The 18,856-nt window shown below is 41.4% G+C and overlaps 2 protein-coding genes and 1 pseudogene across 2 annotated transcripts; 2 read left to right on the forward strand and 1 right to left on the reverse strand.

Moving 5' to 3' along the window:
• Positions 1–41: 41 nt before the first annotated feature.
• LOC133004706 (keratin, type II cytoskeletal 8-like) lies at positions 42–3,617 on the reverse strand (annotated as a pseudogene).
• Positions 3,618–4,533: 916 nt separating this feature from the next.
• On the forward strand, positions 4,534–8,087 carry LOC133004707 (deoxyribonuclease-1-like 1). The gene is made up of 9 exons (XM_061074190.1): positions 4,534–4,614; positions 4,934–5,022; positions 5,120–5,206; positions 5,280–5,392; positions 5,629–5,741; positions 6,273–6,430; positions 6,571–6,667; positions 6,763–6,889; positions 7,960–8,087. Exons 1-9 carry the CDS (start codon positions 4,534–4,536, stop codon positions 8,085–8,087), a joined length of 993 nt encoding a protein of 330 aa, XP_060930173.1.
• A 2,567-nt stretch (positions 8,088–10,654) lies between these two features.
• On the forward strand, positions 10,655–17,021 carry abtb1 (ankyrin repeat and BTB (POZ) domain containing 1). The gene is made up of 12 exons (XM_061074356.1): positions 10,655–10,892; positions 12,281–12,343; positions 12,427–12,482; positions 12,589–12,733; positions 12,909–13,068; positions 13,193–13,238; positions 13,608–13,724; positions 13,893–14,005; positions 14,101–14,199; positions 14,289–14,456; positions 15,061–15,261; positions 15,688–17,021. Exons 1-12 carry the CDS (start codon positions 10,837–10,839, stop codon positions 15,892–15,894), a joined length of 1,431 nt encoding a protein of 476 aa, XP_060930339.1. The 5' UTR covers positions 10,655–10,836; the 3' UTR covers positions 15,895–17,021.
• Positions 17,022–18,856: the final 1,835 nt, after the last annotated feature.

Consider the following 18,856-nt stretch of genomic DNA (forward strand, 5'->3'; position numbering starts at 1 on the left):
AATCTAAAGGGGGAGTTATGTTGCCACGGTGGTTCAGCAGGTTAATGGTCTCCGTTTTCTTTAGCATATATTCTGTCATGGGTCTCCACTGTCTTGATGAGGAGGGGACTTGACCTTCGCCGCTGCTGGCTGTAAACCTGGGAGGCTGGACAAAGCAAATACAAACAGGATATGAGGTCATTTGATCTGATTATTGGTGATAATGGAGTGAGCTGCAGCTGTAAAGCACAGTACTTACATTGGTTTGGCACTTGTTGGATTTTGACAATAGAATCCTGTCCAAGTCTGTTAGTGAGAGAGGAAGAAATACATTGTGAGCGAAAAGTCTTTCCAAGGTCAAGTTCACCAATTTAACACATATATGTCTCATGGGAGCACATGTTTTCCCCCGCTATCATTATTCAAGAGTATCTTCGTCATTGAGTCTGAAGGATGTGACCACATGTAAGCAGATGTCAATTCCAATTGATTGCTTTGGTAAAACTGGGATTTGATTTCTGTCTCCAAACTCAAGAGGGAGTTGTGAATCACATGTCAGATACAGTACAGAAGCACAATATGAGCGGAAGAGTCTGACTATAAATTATTAACAATAATAATAATAATAACAATAATAATTATGATTATTAGTAGTAGTATTATAGTAATACTAATAGTAATAATATAATAATGTAATAATATACAGTTATTATTATTATTATTTATTTATTCCTGTAGCACCATCTAAATAGAAATACAATTTTAAAAAGCATTAAAAGGGTTTCCAATCAAACATTTTTTTAAGCAATGATTTCAAAGACAGTTCAAGTGCTGGCAAGTCTAATCTCCTCAGACAAATAATTCCAAAGCCTCTGGGACCTTGCTGGCAAAATTCTCAGAAGTTCGTAAATTAAAGCTTTGAGCATAGGAAATTATTATCGCCGTAATATAACAGGGAGCAAGACCATGCTAAGCTTGAGCCAAACACATCCTTTTGAGACTCTTTTCCAGAAACACCTGCATTAGACTGTGATCTGAGATCTACCCGAGCCACCCACCTGTCCTCCTCTCCCTCCAGCAGCTTCCTGTAGGTGGAGATCTCTATGTCCAGGCCCAGCTTGACATTCATGAGCTCCTGGTAGTCTCTCAGCTGGCGAGCCATGTCGTGTTTGGCCCTCTGCAGAGCCAGCTCCAGGTCCCTGATGCGAGCCTTGGCATCCAGCACAGCGACCTCCCCACGCTGCTCTGCCTCAGAGACCTGGCCCTCCAGACTGACACACTGAAAAATAACGTGCAGGGATAGATGGTGATTAGTCTGTCAATCATTCCTTTCAAAACAGATGACAGGAAATTCTTTCAAAGACCATTCCACTGTGTCATAGATATACCATTGTTAATGTGGATTGTGACACCTAAACATTTTGAGGCTTCAAGAAAGCCAGATACGATTTCATAATGTAAGGAGTAAACTTAAGTATTTAAACAGCATGCCAGACAGATAAATTACTACAGAACAACTATGATAATAGATCCTGTGTGACTCATACTTTTTTGGATCATTTGTTTCTGTCATCCTACGAAAGCAGATTGGGAAAGACTGAAAGAATGGGGTACTGGTCAGGGACACACCCAATACATTTGGTTTTCAACATTTCCCATTTTTCCCAGGGAATAATTTGTTGATCTTGATAACTAACAATTAAATAATTTGGCAGATTAAGGGAACTGATGTCTTTTTAAAAAAATGTTATAGAGCAATTAACATTGATCAGAAGAGACTGTTTTTAACATATGGAGAAGTGTGTGTTTTTTCAGCTGCCTTTGACTTTCAACATTTCACTCACCTGTGCCTTCACATTCTGGATCTCATTCTGCAGGCGGCTGATCATTCGGGTGAGTCCAGCTATTTCTCCTTTGCTGCTATGCATTTCATCGCTATACTTTTCCGACTCGGCAGTCATCTGGTCAAACTGGTACCAAACAGGAAGAAAGGTGTTAGTCCAGTAATTATAAGGTTTAACAAGAGAGTCCCTTGTGTAGTAGATTTATGAGCTTGACTTAAATACTTAACCCCCTAATTTATTTAAACTTTTCAAGAGAAACCTGTTTTGCCACAAAATTGCTTGACATTAGCAGCGGCGTATAATTGGTCTGGGGTCGTATGCTTTAGTTCTTCACCTTGTTCTTGTACCAGCTTTCAGCCTCCTCACGACTGCGGGCGGCCATGTCCTCGTACTGAGCCCTGACATCAGCCACGATCTGATCCATGTTCAGGCCACGTGAGTTGTCCATCTGCACCACCACAGAGGTCGTCCTCAGGCTCTCCTGCAGCTCACGCAGCTCCTTTTATCAAACAACAGACACGACAGCAATGAAAAAGAGAGTGTGTGACCCAAGCATTTCATTGACAGTGACTACTTCATGTTATCTCTGTTCATTTGACAATAAAAATCTTGAATCTTGAATCTTGAATCTTGAGGAGACATTCTCCAGAGTACAACATGTGTAGTTTACACCTTTTACTATTTGAATACTGTATGACATTTTGAAAGAATTTTCAATGAATGGTTGTGTACCGTATCATACAGCGCCCTGAGGAAGATGTGCTCATCCTGGATAGAAGACAACCTGTCGCTCAGATCCACCTGAGACAGATAACCTGAATCCACATCCTGCAGGCAGTCAGTGAAAAACATACAACCTCTGCTTTAGTGCATGACTTTATGAAAGACACAGTTCCATTTCATGCAATAGAGATGAATGAATCTTTGAATATTCATCAGCATTAAACATGCACACACTGCGTAAACATCAATCATAGCCACCGTGATTGCATTCTTTACCTTTTTGATCATGACAAACTCGTTCTCAGCATCATTCCTCTTGTTGATTTCCTCCTCGTACCTGAAACACACCGCAGGTCATATCTCCCCTGCACGTCTTCACACCTTTTGTTTACTTACTCAACAATAAGTGCTTCTGTCCTACTTCGTCTTATAGTCATCAACACTTGTGTGCATAGCAAGGTTGTCCATGTCAAGCCTTCGTTTTTCATTGCTGACGCCCTCCAGCTGTCTCTCCAGGGAGCTGATGTAGGACCTCAGCATGGGCTCGATATTGGAGGAGGCGGTCGTCTGTTTCTGCAGCAGCTGCCACTTGGTTTCCAGCATTTTGTTCTGCTGCTCAAGGAATCTCACCTGTGACACGGGGAGAAAGGAGCCACAACTTAAAACTGGCCCTCAAATATTTTGTTACAACACAAACAAAAATCTCTCTGTGATCATTATCTGCAAACCTGATTCTCACCTTGTCAATAAATGAGACGAAGCGGTTGTTGAGGGTCTTGATCTGCTCTTTCTCCTGGGTGCGGACCACCTGGATGTTGGGGTCGATTTCCAGGTTCAGTGGGGCGAGCAGGCTCCTGTTGACAGTCACAGCTGTGATCGGGGCTCTCTGCTCGGTGCCGGTGCTCATCCTGTTAAAGGAGTAGGAGCCCATGGACAAGCTGCTGAAGCCCTTGGAGTGCACTCCTGGACGGCTGGTGGGGTTTCTCCTCAGACTCATGGTGGTTCTTCTGTGGAGATCTCTCTGATGGGGAAGATGAAGATGTCGGGCAGTGGTCGGTCTCGGTTGTGCATCTCTTATCTTTTTGGAGTTACTTTATAGGCAGGACTAGGTGTGGCTTGATAGGGAAGTTATGTGGCTCCCCCAATGTGGTTCAACCTGTCGGACGCATACTTGTTGTCCCACCTACCCCTCTCTGAAGGATGCTTTGTTTGTACTCTCGTGCTGGATTCCAGGCCTTCTCCGTGACACAAGTTACAACATTAGAAAGAAAAGTCTGCATTTGATTATATCAACAAGAGCCAAAATATTGTTAATACTGTTAATTACTTAAATATTTATATTGGCTTTATGTCCAAATGAGATTTCAGTTTGGTGTACAGTGGTGCTGGATGAGATGTAAACAAAGCAGGAAAAACAAGAAGTTTGAGATGATTTAAATTGCAGGTGGATCACAGGTCCGCCCTGGAAAAACTAAGCCCACAAATGATGATTCACCTAAACGACAAGGATACACAAGATTTCCAACAAAATATGTTCTAACATCAAAAAATCATATATACTACAAGAATACTTTGTGTTTTGGGAAAGGCCGTAGATTAGACTTTGCAACAAAATATTCATATGAGAAAAGTAGAGTCATATTGTTGCTTTAGATGTAATTCTATGTTAAGTGCAATGTCAAGAGCTCAGCTTGGTGACAGACGGCTGTAAACAATAAAACTGGTCCGTCCTCTCTTTGCTTTCTTTAGAAACTGGCTCTCTCCCCTTTTCAGACCGTTTACGCAATCATCACCTTCCTTTAGAATAACAACTAGGCATGAGTATGTTTCTCACTCGGTCCATTCTGGAGTTGGTGTGCCTCTAACAAACAGCATCAATCGATATTGGAGGTGGGTAAAAAGTACATTTATGTCAAGCAATAATTAATCATGTAAATGTTTTTCTTTGACTCTATTTTAAATGTCAGAGTTTTTTTCCTTGTCAGGTATGAAGATAGCTTCATTCAACGTGCAGAGGTTTGGACAGGCAAAGGTCTCCGATCAAGATGTGCTGTCGACTCTTGTTAAGGTAAAACGTGTTTACATTGGTTGGGGCACAGTTATTATGAGAAGGTGATTTATAGGGCAATAAAACGTAATAATAATAACTACAAGGGTTTAGTTTTGGAAGACTGCCAAAGAGCTTTAATGAGGAAGTGTGACTAACAAAGAACCAAGTTAATTTATTAGCTGTTATTGGTGTGACAGGTTGTGCTACAGAAAGAAAAATCAAAATATCCCCAAAGGGTCAATCTGTTTCCTCATTTTTTCACATTTAAGACTGAAATGTGTCACTTGCTTCCTCATAACTTCAGACTTCTACTTACCTCTGAAAATGTTTGTTTTAGATTGTGTCTCGATATGACATCATCCTCATTCTGGAGGTTGTGGATGTGAGCGGAGATTCTGTCAAACTGCTCCTGAATGAACTGAACAGGTGAGTTGTTTTTTTTATTTATCTTTTTTAATCTCTGAATGAAGCAAAAGTTGATGTTGGTGTTTACTGTGTGTGGTGTATTATTATCTCACATCAGGGTCAACACAAGCCATCACTACTCCCATCAGCTCAGCACCCGCCTGGGAAGGACCCGATACAAGGAACAATTTTTGTTTCTCTTCAGGTGAGTTTTACTCGACGATAAGACTCCCTACGTATAACTATTTGTCCTAAAACACATCTTCTCCCACTCAAAGGGATGATGTGGTCAACTTGATTGACTGCTATCAATATGAAGACACCCAGGTCAACGACATTGATGCTTTTGCCAGGGAGCCGTATATTCTCCACTTCAAACTACACAACACAGGTCAGTTTAACAGGGAGTCGCTCTATCCGTGTTTAAGTGTTGCTGTAGACAGATTGCTGCTGTGATGTCTGCGGTATGTCTGAGTCATGTTTGTGATGGTGATGGGATCTAGTTTGACATGAGAATAAAAGCCAGCAGCAAGTTAATCAAGTTTAGACAGTCAGAGTAAAGTCAGAATTTCGTCAAGATGGGACATGTCGGTGGAGACAAACATTTGTCCTGTGCATTTGTCTCAGTGCTGGAGGACATAGTGCTGATCCCGGTCCACACCAAACCCTGGGACTCGGAGAAAGAGCTGGATGAGCTGTACGAGGTCGTCCTGGCTGTTAAAAAAAAGTGGAAAACGGATGTGAGTTATAACGTATCATCATTGATCCAACTCAAAGCAGTGCATTAATGAGTTCAGGGTACACACTAAAACTATATTCATAAATAAATGTACTTCTATTCTCTATCATATCAGATGATCATACTAGTTACGTGACATAAATAAACCATATTGCTGTCCTCACTTCGGATGGGATTTCTGTGTGTTTTTATGTCACAACTGAAGAATATAGGAAGTTCTAATACCCTAATATCTGATGTTAGCACAGATCGTGAAGAAAGGCGCATTTTGTAAATCTTTGATCGCACATGGTGTTTTTTTCTTTACAATTATACCTTTTTTCCCAGGCTTATTGGTTAAATTTAAGACAAAAGTTGGGCCTTGGCAGAGGGATGCTCTCCACTGAATGCCCCTCTAGTTATACTGAAATGACTGGGGGCTGTTCGATCCCAGTCATGCTGAAATTCCCCCTTCGCATGGAGAAAGTACTACACTTGGAATGCAAATGCGAATAAAGACCATTTAACATTTACTGTACTTGATTTCCTTTAGAACATAATGATCCTGGGAGACTTCAATGCAGATGGGGCGTACGTCACACGTAAAAAAATGAAGGAGATCCGCATTCGCACTGACAAGAACTTCCACTGGCTGATCGGCGATGACGTCGACACCACTGCGAATATGTCAAATGATCACACCTATGACAGGCAGGTGGACATTGTAAAGCTTTTGAGAAACAATGCATGATTTAAAGAGTAGTGCAATAATTATCTCTGAATGGAAGAAAAATTTACTTACGGTGTATTTTCCGAATTAATTATATAATATATATATATTTCTCTAATAGGATTGTAGTGTATGGTGAAGACATGCTGGCTGCAACTGTGCCGAATTCCGCCAAGACGTTCAATTTCCACACAGAGTTTGATATGACAGAGGAAATGGTAAGTTTATATTTTCATAACCAACAAGTTATGCACCGCTATTACTTTCCTGTTTCTTGGCGATATCACTAATTCCGGATATTTATCATCCTCAGGCCCTGAGAGTGAGCGATCACTATCCTGTTGAGGTAGATCTACATATCGCTTTACCTCTCATGATGTCTGGCCACAGAGGGGACATAGTCGATACCCAGAATGCATCTGTCAACAAAACCGTCATAGGTAACGAGCAACACTGTAATTTACTCATTCTGACATTCTTTCCCCCGCAGACATGAAGTGAGACGAGAGTTGAGCTTTATGTACTTGACAACTGTAGTGAGGTGTTGCCTCTGTGAAAGGCAGGGGGCTAAATTATTAGATGGAATGCTTAGAATTTGGGAGTGACCCTCATGCTTTAAAGATGAGACTTTCCACTTATGTGAGGAGTGTCAACTCGGGGGTAGTAATCATTTTGTTAAACTACAGGGCCTACAAGTTGTCTGTGTTGTATCTTTCCGTAATGTCTGGAATTCTCATAAAAAGGCAAAAAATTATCATGATGTGATCATACTAATGTACTTTGTCATATAGAGAACACATAACTCCGACTAGGCCTGACTGTCCCCTTTGAAACCACATTCAAATTCACCAGATCGAGAAGTTCATTTGGATCTGCACCAAATTTCACACTATCAGATTTCAGTGCGCTAAACATTTTTTTAAGATCCACAAATTATTCTCTGAGCATTTAACAAAACTGTTGAATTGTACTATGTCAAAGAAAGACAAAACATACATTTTTGGCAGAAGTGGCTTTTTGGGCCACATGTGTTTCTTCTTCCTCAATAAATTACCTTGTTGGACGCTACTTCTAGCATCGATTCTGGAGCATGTAGAGAAAATCCTCTTGACTGTCAGCCTGAATCAGCTCAGATGTGGAGCTCTCATATTGACTTAAAATTGAATCTAATCCATCATAATAAAGTCACTAGATTTACCACCTGGTGGTTGTATGCCTCCGCCAGCCAGCGCAGTTTCAGTTTTTTTACATTCTATCTTAAATGAATGGGGAAGTCATAAAGAGTTGTAAAATAAATTCATTGAATTCTTCACCAACGTCATATTATCAACCTTTAAAGGTTCAGTGTTTAGAATTTAGTGACATCTAGTGGTGAAGTTACACATGCACACTGACCAGCCACGCTGCCACTGTATGTTTAACCTCCCCTTCACACTTATTTAAGTAGGGACATTGTTGTGTCTGTGAAATCCTCAGTTGTGTGTTTTTGTGTGTGTTTTTCTCCTCGCAGAGATGTTGCAGGTCGACGTGCTGAGACTGCAGAAGGAAAACCTCGCGCTGGAACAAATAAAACTTCACCTTCAGATCTCCATATTAAAACAGAAATTTTCCAAAATGGGAATAGGACACGAGGAATGAATAAAAGATCTGAAATGCTTCGAGTTACGCTTTTTACATTTTGAAATAAATAAATAATGTTTTGTTTCACATATCTTTGCTTTTAATGGTTTTTAATGAGTTTAATTACTGGTAGGAAACTGGTCTGGTTTGTCCACAACAAATTTTCTGGTCATCTGGTATTTGGTCATTTTGTGTGATCGCTTTGTGTGTCTGGGTAATCTCTCATCTTGCGTTTTTTTTTAAAAGGAAGTGAAGTTTTTAACGACAAACAGCATGGTCCGTATTATCGATGAAGTACACAATAGCTTGTGAGATGCAAGATGAACCTTTGTTTCGCGAGTAGGGATGGGTATCGTTTGGTTTTTATCCGATACCGGTTCCTAACCGATACTTTTAAAACGATACCGGTGCCTAAACGGTGCCTGAACCGATACTTTTTTCAAAAAAGTGCACAAAACGATGCTTGACTGAGAAAGGCTTTTTTTATTGCCAAATATATTAACTGTTTAAAGTAGATTATAAATATAAATAAATACAAAACCCTTTTTAACTTAAAACTATGAATAACATACGAACTGTTAACAAAAGTTTACACTATACTTAAATAAATAAAAATAAATACAAAACACACACACTCTGACTCGTGACTCTGACTTGGTGCCTGAGCCAAATGAAGACTGAGGGTCGCTTTCCCATCACTCGGAGACCCCCGTGTCTCCGCGGCTGGGGCTGTCGCAGGCAGGCTTCGGCCCACCTTCGTCCCCCTAAAATGCGGTCGCTTTTATGAAACATTTCTCGGCGTGGTCTTCGCTCCTCCCGCACCGACCGTTTCCAAGCCGACCCGGAGCCGGTCGCGGCGCACCGCCACGGAGGAGATGCGCCCGGCGGGGCCGGCCAGCGCCGGGGACAGGTCTAGCGAGGAGATCCTCCCCCCCCAACACCTGCACCGGAGCCCTGACGCACGCGTGGCGCGGGCAGCGCGGGGACAAGAGTCTGTCCACAAGCAGCCGCGGCCGACATGCGGGGGCCCGCGGGAGCCGCCGCTTCCCGTGAAGGAAGGAGCGGAAGTGTGAGGAGGCGGGACGAGCGGAGACTTCAGTCTTCCATTGGCTCAGGAACCGAAATGAGGAACCGAAATCTCCGTTGCATTTCGGTCCGGGTAGGTACCGGTTGTATTGGTACCGGTTCCATATTGGAACCGGTTCTCGGTACCCAACCCTATACGCGAGTGGGTAAACTAAGATCTGGTTTAAAAACGTTATGGTTAGTTTTAGAATCCCCAGGCAGATCATTCACAGTCTTCCTGCAAGAACACTCATAAATAAAAAATGCAACAGAGAAATACCAAAACGTCTCATGAGAGAGACCACATTCAGACAATGCTCAGACAAGTTCTGTAATGATCAATGTAATAGAGGCTGAAAGAGTTATGAAAGAGTGTCTTGTGACTATTCACAAGCACTGAATTTTCCCTATTCTGCAAAACCTGAATGTCGAAACAGGATTTGGAAAAAACTCCCTCAGGCGTCGATTGACAGGTCAAGACAAGAAGGAACTGAAGCTGTTTAACAAGGAGCTGGTTGATGGGCCTGAAAAGCCGAAACACAGAATCCTTTTCTTTTTCATCCACTCTTTTTGCTTGAATGTTTTTCTCTTCCTCAATTCTACTTTCTTGGTTATTAAGTTTCCTTTCTGTGTATTACAAAAAGTCAGTTATGGTTTTATTATGACACATTTGTGGTCATCTGTGTTGTGCGTGTGCTATTTTCAATTGAAAAAATCAGATTAAGATCAGAAACATCAACATCCATATGTCCACCAAATATAATGATATTTGGCAACACGTCCCTTAAAGTGTTTTAAGATTCAACACAAAGACCTGCAGATGAGTTATACGTATTTGTTTATCTATTTTACTTGAAAGGGTCCTTGTTTCGCTCAAAACATTAATATCACTGTACCAGATTATAGTTTATAGACAGTTCACATCTGCAGTGAACAACACAACACAAGCGTGTGCTTGTCCAAAGACTATCAACAAATGAATAGGGCAGAGCTCCGGGTCAGTGCTGAGCAGCTTTCAACAGACTCCATAGTTTGGTTTTTAATAGTCATGACAGAGCTGCTGCTCCTCACCTCGTCAGGCAGGATGTTTACACTGCTCACATGCACTGCAGCAAAATGTCACATTACAGTCTTGTACACAGGGAAACCACTGAGAGGATTAACTGAGCCAGAACATACACATCACTTAATGGAGGAACTTCATGAGCAGTGTCTTGTCCCAGTTGTATGTTGTGGGTGAGGATAATGATGATAGATAATTAAGGGTTTATTGTTGTATGTTGCAGGAAAGTCGACAGAACCAGTTTACACACCTTCTGCACAACTGAAGGGAATTGTAGCAACCATACCCGCCCCTCCCCTGCCTCTGATTGGCTTAACCAGACGCGGATGTGCTCTCCTCAACCAATCACCGCTCTTCTGGAACCCAAACAAGGAAGTCAACGGGCACTGGCCAATCAGACGCAGCGCAGGAGCGGGCCCCGCCCACCAAGGGAAGGGAGAGAGAAAAACAAAACACCTCCATGACACCGAGGATCCGAGCAGCTTGTAAACAACCGTGCAGGACGGTGTGACATCTCAGAGAACTTCCCCCAGCGTCGAGCCTGCAAACCCCGGAGGCTTCCAGCAACCTGTCGCCCCCCCTGTCCGGTAGACAGGCCGCTTCGATGCATCACAGAGCCGCCCACACACCGAGGAGACCATGGATGTGTACGATCTGTTTAGCAGCTGCAGAAAGGGCGACATTTTTAGAGTCAGGTGAGCAGACGATGTTGTTGTGGTTGTGGGAGTGTATGTGCGTGTGTGTTTGTGTGTTAGCTAAATGCTAACTGGGTTTACAGGACGTGTTGTTGCTGCTAGCTTGTTCAGAATCAGATATAGTTTCCTCAGCTGCATGTAAACAAGGAGCTGGGTCCAGCCTGCTAACATTAGCTCTGATGACCCAGCTGGGAACTCAAGCCAGCGTTTGTAGGTCAGCTGCTCAGGTTCCTGCTGCAAATCAGGTTCTGGCTGTCAGCTTGGTCATAATAACAAGAACTAGAACAACTACTAGAATAATTATTATTTAAGGAAATCGGAGGATGTGCAGGATTTAGTGTCAGAGGGGCAGGTTGTGAGAAACGGTCCAACATGAAATTAATTTATAACTAATTAACAAACGCATCCAACTTGAAGACAAGGTAAACAGTGGTCTGATTGTGTGGCCAAAACAAAAGAAAGAAAACCCAACACACCAACATGGGAATCCCCCTCTACCTTAAACCAACAACCGAAACTAAACTAAAAATATATCTACAAAAATTGGACCTCTGCAGCCACCAGAGAAGAAAAATAAGTAAATGCTAACTGGATCCTCATGGGGTGAATTTGTCTGCTTCTGCAACCAGGACTGAAGAGAGAGAGAGATAAACGTCCTGCCCCCTCGTACAAATGTTGATCTGCACCAGCAAAATAGACTGCTATACAACTGGGTGTAGGCCATCAAAAAAAATGTTTGATGGCCTAGTCAAGACACAGCATGTATATAGAAAACAAAAGGGGGCAAGGACAGAGCCCTTAGGAACACCACGTCTCAGATGAGCTGGTGAGGAGGCGACGATGAGCCGAGTGACTTAGAAGGTTCTGAGCGAGAGTTAGGACCATAGTAAGGTTAAAGCAGTGCCCTTGATTCCGACCCAATTGTCTTGACGTTGTAAAAGATCAACAACATCACAGGCAACACTGTGATGTTGGTCATTAGCGACCTTAACAAGCGCTTATTATTATTATTATTATTAGAGAAGAGATTACTTTTACCCAACCCCATAGATAACAAACACAGTACGAAGTTGGTCTGTTCTTAGTTAAAGAAAGAGGGTCCAAGAGACTCTAACTCTGCTCTGGGACACACTGGTATGTCCTAGTAAATACCAGGAGACCAGTAATTAGTTTAGTCAGGTCAAGCAAGTGGAATGCAGGGCTAGTAAATGTGGGGCCCTTCTCAGGCTCTGACCGGTCGTGTATATAATGTGTGCAGTTATACAGATATTTGAATGATATCATGTATGTAAAAATATCTATATATATATTAATAACGTAAAACACACATTTTGAAACCACTGTAGCTTCCACCACTACATACTTCTACTTTTTCTTCTCTCTTTCAGATACCTCGTTGAACAAAGAGACGTGGAGCTCAATGTAAGAGATAAATGGGACAGTACCCCGCTGTAAGTACAAGTTTGGGCGGGTAGTCAAATCCCAGCACGGCATCATTATCCTATGTTGAAATGTGGACATGTTTATTCTCCAGGTATTACGCCTGCCTCTGTGGTTATGAGGAGCTGGTCGAGTACCTGTTGGCTAATGGTGAGGCTGCTTAAACACAAAAGACTGAAACTACTTTCCAGAGATTTTTTGCTGATTCTTACAATTGCACCGAGATGTTTTGTAGTATCATCAGTTTTTTTTCCAGGTGCCAAGTGTGAAGCCAACACGTTTGATGGCGAGAGGTGCATGTACGGCTCCCTGAGTGACTCAGTTCGACGCCTGCTCAAAGATTACAAGTGTGTCAGTGCCCGCACTATGCAGCGGGATGATTTCAACTACTTCCTGCACATGTAAGCATCAAGTGTCTGAGCATGGAAATGATCCACCTTCTACAGAGCTGTTCATCTTCCTCAGTTGTATCAGAAGCACAGAATACTACCTTTATGGCTTGGGCTTACATCTGCAGGCCCACTGGGAGTACATTGATGTAATCCAAACATTTTTATGTTTTGTTTTTGCTCTCAGGTTACTGGAGCAGGGCCAACACAGTGATGTCAAGTTCCTGGTTCATGGTCAGACATTTCAGGCCCACCGCTGTGTCCTCAGCGCACGCTCCGAGTACTTCACTGAAATGTTTGAGAGCAAATGGAAAGGAAAGAACTTGATAACTCTCAAACACCCTTTGGTAGATGAATATATATTCTCTTTGATTCCCTCTGTGCAGCTGTTACAGTTTCATGTCTATTACACTGTGCAATATTGTCATATTGTCTTTATCAAAATGCATGAAGGCTGCTTTTTGATTCCAGATCAACCCTGCAGCCTTTGGAGCCATCCTGCAGTATTTCTACACAGGTTGGTTTATCTAAGAGCAGAAAATGTTCAGAAAATTTAGCCTGTCCTATTTTGCATGTGTGAAAAACAAAGCGTAACCATGCCGAGTTAGTGAGAAAGTCCTTTTTGAATTTTGCCTTAATGACAAAGAGGTAGATGCCTCAGTTTCTTTTTCAACACCAGTCATATCTATAGTGGCTGCAACAGGCTTCAAGCTGCAGCTGGAAGCACTCACTGTTTTCAAAGGTGACCTATAGAGTTTCTGACCATTAGTTGGTTTGTGGAGCATTTTCTTAATGATTTTTTAAAGACAACAAACAGAGCCAGACAAGTTCCTGCTGCCATTTTGAACTTGTAAAAAAATGTTGTTTTTTCTCGTCTATGTTATAGGAGGAATGGATATCGATATAAGCCTCGTGGAGGAGTGCAGACGAATTGCTAAACAGTGCAAGATGACAGATTTCATAGAGGAGCTGGAGAGTCAATGTAAACACGTGTATGACTTTGGTAAGACACTCGTTTTACTCGTTGTGTGTTATCACTGTCACACATCTAGAGCTTTTTTCAAATAGCTTCAGTGTAGCGGGACACTTTGAAAACTCATGACCATTTTTTTCAGCAGCATGAAATAATCTTCTCCGCCTGCATAATGTGTGTCCTTTTTTTTTTTTTCAGTGTCCAACAAGCCAGGAATCTGTGTGAAAGTCCTGACTGTGGAGTCTCAGAGCTGTCAGCTTGCGGAGGAGATGGCTCAGTTAGCAGACTGTGCACTGCCCACTGAACTAAGAGTAAGGACACTTTAGCAAAGGAGAAGAATATGGTCACACTATATTTGTGAGTGTCTGACAGTCTGAACAAGCTTTTTGCTGTTGATCCTCTGTAGGTTGGATTTGGAGAACTTCCATTCAACAGAGTCGACCTCTTCCCTACTTATCCCGACATTTGCTTCAGAGTGGATGGTTACGATTTCTCTTGTCATAAGGTACAAAATCACAACAGACACTTTCTCACTTAAAAAACAAGTACAGCATTATAGATTTATTGTGTGTGTGTATGTGTTTTTGTCACTAGGTGTTTTTCTCCGGGCGTAGCGACTACTTCAAAGCCTTACTGCAGGATCACTTCAGTGAGGGAGGGCAGTTGCAGTCGCTGCCCAGCACTCCAGTGATCACTTTACACAACATCTCCCATGAAGTCTTTATCCATGTCATGTATTACATCTACAGTAATACCACAGAGGTAGGTGACCTGATTCAGCCTGATGTTTGTAGTCGTTAGTTTGTGTAAACACTTGTTTCTCAGGGATACGAGCCCAGGAGTCATACAAACAGGAGAAACTAGAAACGCTGCTTTTACGGATCAATTAGGTGATTCAGACGTCTGAAAGCGAATTTAACAACTTGCACGGGACATTCAATCTGCCCTGACACAGGCAACAATGTTACTTATAAAATGTTCTTGTTGGTAATTTCTTTACAAAAAATAGTGATCGCCTCTACAATTTCCCCAGACCTCTGAAATTATGTAGAGTTCATGTAAATTAAACTACAAGTAAATTCATCCATCTTCTACATCTTGTCCACTGTTTATTAGAAATTTTTATCATATATGTTTTGCGAAATTCTTTTGCGGCGTGATATAAATATTAGTAAATTCAAGCATATTGTTAAGTGCATAACATTGGATTCTTGACCAATCCTTTATAGGGTGCATCATAAGTATAATAAGATCTCTATGTTTAATCAATGACATGACAGAGTTTTTTTTCTCCTCCTATACAACAAAAGTATTCTTCCTCGAATGCACATCCTTGTTTGACCCCTGATCTGTTCTCCGTGTCCAGCTGACGACGGAGAATGTGTTGGACGTGCTGTTTGTGGCTGACATGTATCTGCTGACGGGGCTGAAGCGTCTGTGTGGGAAGACGCTCGGTATGACTATATGTGAAGACAACGTCCTGTACGTGTTGAGGACAGCCAAGCTTTTCCGTCTCTCCCGGCTGGAGGATCAATGCACTGTGTTCATGGCCAAGATCATTGAGCGGGTAGGTGTTGGTCTCTGCGTCTCCGATCAATATGAAGCCAAAGCCCTGTAGGTTATTAACTTGGTCCTAAGGCTGGATGCAGGGGAGAAGTTACTGTGTCTGTTTCTGTGTTCATATCTCCCTGTGAAACAAACGGTCATTTAAACATGTGGATTTTGTACAGATTTAACAGGATATAATGTGTGTAAATGTGTGCTTTAGCAGAAGTATTTCTCTGTGGAGTTTGTATGTTCTTCTTATATCTGCGTGGGTTTTCTCTGGGTACTGCGACTTCCTCTCACAGTCCAAATACACACAGACTGGGGTTAGGGTCATTCGGGACTGTAGCTGTGAGCATGAGGAGTTGTTTGTCCCAGTTTTCAAACTCAAACAGCTCTAGGTTGAGTCCGAGGATAAATTCACACTTGTCGTACCGATCTTTTGCAGCTTGTGGAGCAGCCTGAGTTTGCGGAGATCATCAAAGAGGACGCAGCATCGCTTGACAAGCGTCACGAGACCGACTCCGTCCCCCTGGTGGATGAAATCCGCTACCACATTACAAGCGACGTACAGACATACAGCGCCATCGAGGAGGCCAACCAGAAGCTGGAGGCCTTAGAGGAGCTGCTGTCCAGCATTAACATTGACTGTTGAACTACTTGAGGTTCTTGAGGTGCAAATCAATAAGATGAAAAGAAAACATATGTGTTTGTAGGTTTTATTTCATTTACAGTATATTTTGGAGAGCATATATTTTGGTGGGAGCTGGTTGTGATGAGTAGCGGCAGATTTGTATGTTGACTGTTTTCAGTTTGTCTAAGATATACCATGTGGGGGGGAAATACATTAGGTATTGAGTATCGTATTAACCTGTTCTCAAGTTTGCAAGTTTTGACGAAGTGGTTTATTATGTTTTTACAACGGATAATCATTGTAAAGCAAATGCTTGAATTTACTTTACACATCATTTGTAGCTGCACGAACAGCAGCTTATTTAGCGTTTTTAAAATCATAATTTGGCCCCAATGAAGTTCAGCATCGGAGCTTATAATGAAGTCGATAATTTTACTTTGACAGTAACTGAAAGCAGATTGAATCCATGCCATGCACTGTCTCACACTTGAGAACTATTGGTAACTAGGTCAAAACTTAGTACATGGCTGGACTCTGTGTTGTCGGTTGAGGACGTTGTTGAAAGCTATTATGAAACTGCAGCTCAGAGTTTTGTACTTAGGGAGCTGGCAGGCTGAAGTCTGTTCACGGACATTCTGGGATGTTGTGTTGGACTGTGGTCGAGTCAGAAGAAGTATCCGTTGACTTCATTTATCCTGAAAATATTTTTAATTTCAGCTTTTATTTTCAAGTTGCAGAGAATATGTTTTTGTGATATTTTACTTCCTGCACAGCGGCAGTGAAGATTAACTACAGCTTTTATTTTCTGTTTGACTGGATTTAGTGGCTTTAGTTCACCTCACTTTTCAAACAATGACATTCCTCAAGTGTGAACACTTACATTAACCCCTCCCCCTCGACACACTCTTGCACTTTGTGTACATTTAAAATAATGAATCTATTTCCCACAGCTCTGTATCACAGCATACCTTTCTTACCCAGTGCGTCCACGAGAATGAAGCTGTTACTCTACTGTTTGCACGTTAGGTTTACCATCGACACAGCAAAAATATTTAAAGGTTTGTTTTGAAAATGTCCTGATGTGCCTGCTGTTAGAAAAATGGATAGATAACAGCTTTGGATTTTTGAAATTAAAGGTGGTACAGTGAGCACGACTTGTGTGTTATTCAATATATCTCCATGAATTTTGAAGTACGTCACTGTGACTTCATTTGAATTCATTGTGTCGTTATTTTTCAAGCCAGACGTATCTAAACAACTATTAGTGTGTGATGTCCAGGAAATTTGGTGCCGATGTTAGTATCGCTCTTAGGAATAGTAATCCCCCTTTCAATTGTCATCTAGTGCCATCTTCAGTTCAAATCTCTTTCTTGTCCATCACTTGGTGACCAAATACCTGCAAAACTAATGATATCCTCATCAATCTCAGCAACACTGACAACCCCACCAAATAACAGTAATAAGCCCTATACTGTACAAACATTAAATTAAAAATGTATTGGTCACTATAATGAAGTGTTAAGAAGGTATAATGACATTTCTTGTGTTAATTTATGTTAAATAGACCACCTGATGAAGTGGGTGTGTACTATAGATGGTTGTGGAATGTGAGGTATGTCACGTGATGTATGTAAAATGATTGGAGCAGCGCAGCTCGAGTTGCCTGCCAGAACTACCTCACCGGCGTCACCACATTTAGCGAAAACAACACTGGAAATGTTTCCAGGGGCCAAAAAAAGTGATGAACCTTGTTGTAGTTCAATGCTTTATGAAGTTCCATCACCACTCCTGAGTAGCAGAACAACAAGAATCAAGAAAGTACACGTTCTTCAAAAATAAAGCAAAACTACAAAATGCTATAAGTAAGTGCCATTTAAGTGCTACTAAATTGTTAGTTTCAGAAATTGTAAGAATTTTTTTTATTTTTTTTTCACAATATCTTTGATGCAGTACATGGTCAACAGCATTTGCTAAAGTACCCACGTTTCTGTTTTTCATGTGACTGTCATTGATATTTACATCTGCAAAGGAAGTGATGTTTTCAAGCATGTCTCTTTTTTAATGCATTTATCAGCCATTTATACCAAATGGTGCAGGAAGGGGGCGGGGTGAGAGCAATTGATTGGGTTAAAGTGGCAGATCCAGGATATTATATTATCACTGAATGTTGAGAGATGTTGTCAATATGTCAGGAAAGACTGTGGATCAAGATGTAAAACTCTGACATATTTGTGGTACAGAGATTTATAAGAACACAGTATGTGGTGCAGATTATCAGATGATTTCCCTTTTTCTATTACAAAAGAAAAAAATATGTTGTTAATGTGTACACAGTCCTAAATAACTGTCACTGATAATGGTTATTCTTTTGTACTACGTGTATTCAATATTCAGTGCATTTGCAGTTTATTAAAGTTTCTTGAATTATGATGATTGTATTTAATATTGTCACACGTTGAATCTGTGTTTGTCTGTAAATTAACAAAAAACTCCTGGACATCAACATGAAACTGGGTGAAAAGATGTGGTCAGGTTATCCTGATAAAAAACATCTTACACATTTAGAGGACTATCATTCATAAGTGTGTGTAACTTGGTGCTGCTGGATTGAATGGAAACAAGTACGATACATGGAAACACTGAAGAATACTTTGTTTAAGAATGATATAAACAAAGGAGACAGGAAGGTAATAACCACTTTAAAGTAATCAGACCGAGCTGAATATTACAGAAATGCTGCAGATGAGTTCGGTAGAGTACAGGACTGTTTTATATCTCTAATAGATGCCGGAGTAACAAGGAGAATTCAATGTTTTAGTCCTGAATCTGTTTTGAGACACACTCCATCCAGAAAGTGGCAGTAATGCGCCCGGAAGTTTGTCAACCATTATTCGGAGAAGAAGAAGTACTGTTGTTAGCCTGCTATGCTAACATCCAACAGAACTTGAGGCTACTCGGCTAAATGCTTTCGGATCAACTCTTC

The sequence above is a fragment of the Limanda limanda genome, chromosome 7, assembly GCF_963576545.1.
Source record: "Limanda limanda chromosome 7, fLimLim1.1, whole genome shotgun sequence".
NCBI classification, from domain to species: Eukaryota; Metazoa; Chordata; class Actinopteri; order Pleuronectiformes; family Pleuronectidae; genus Limanda; species Limanda limanda.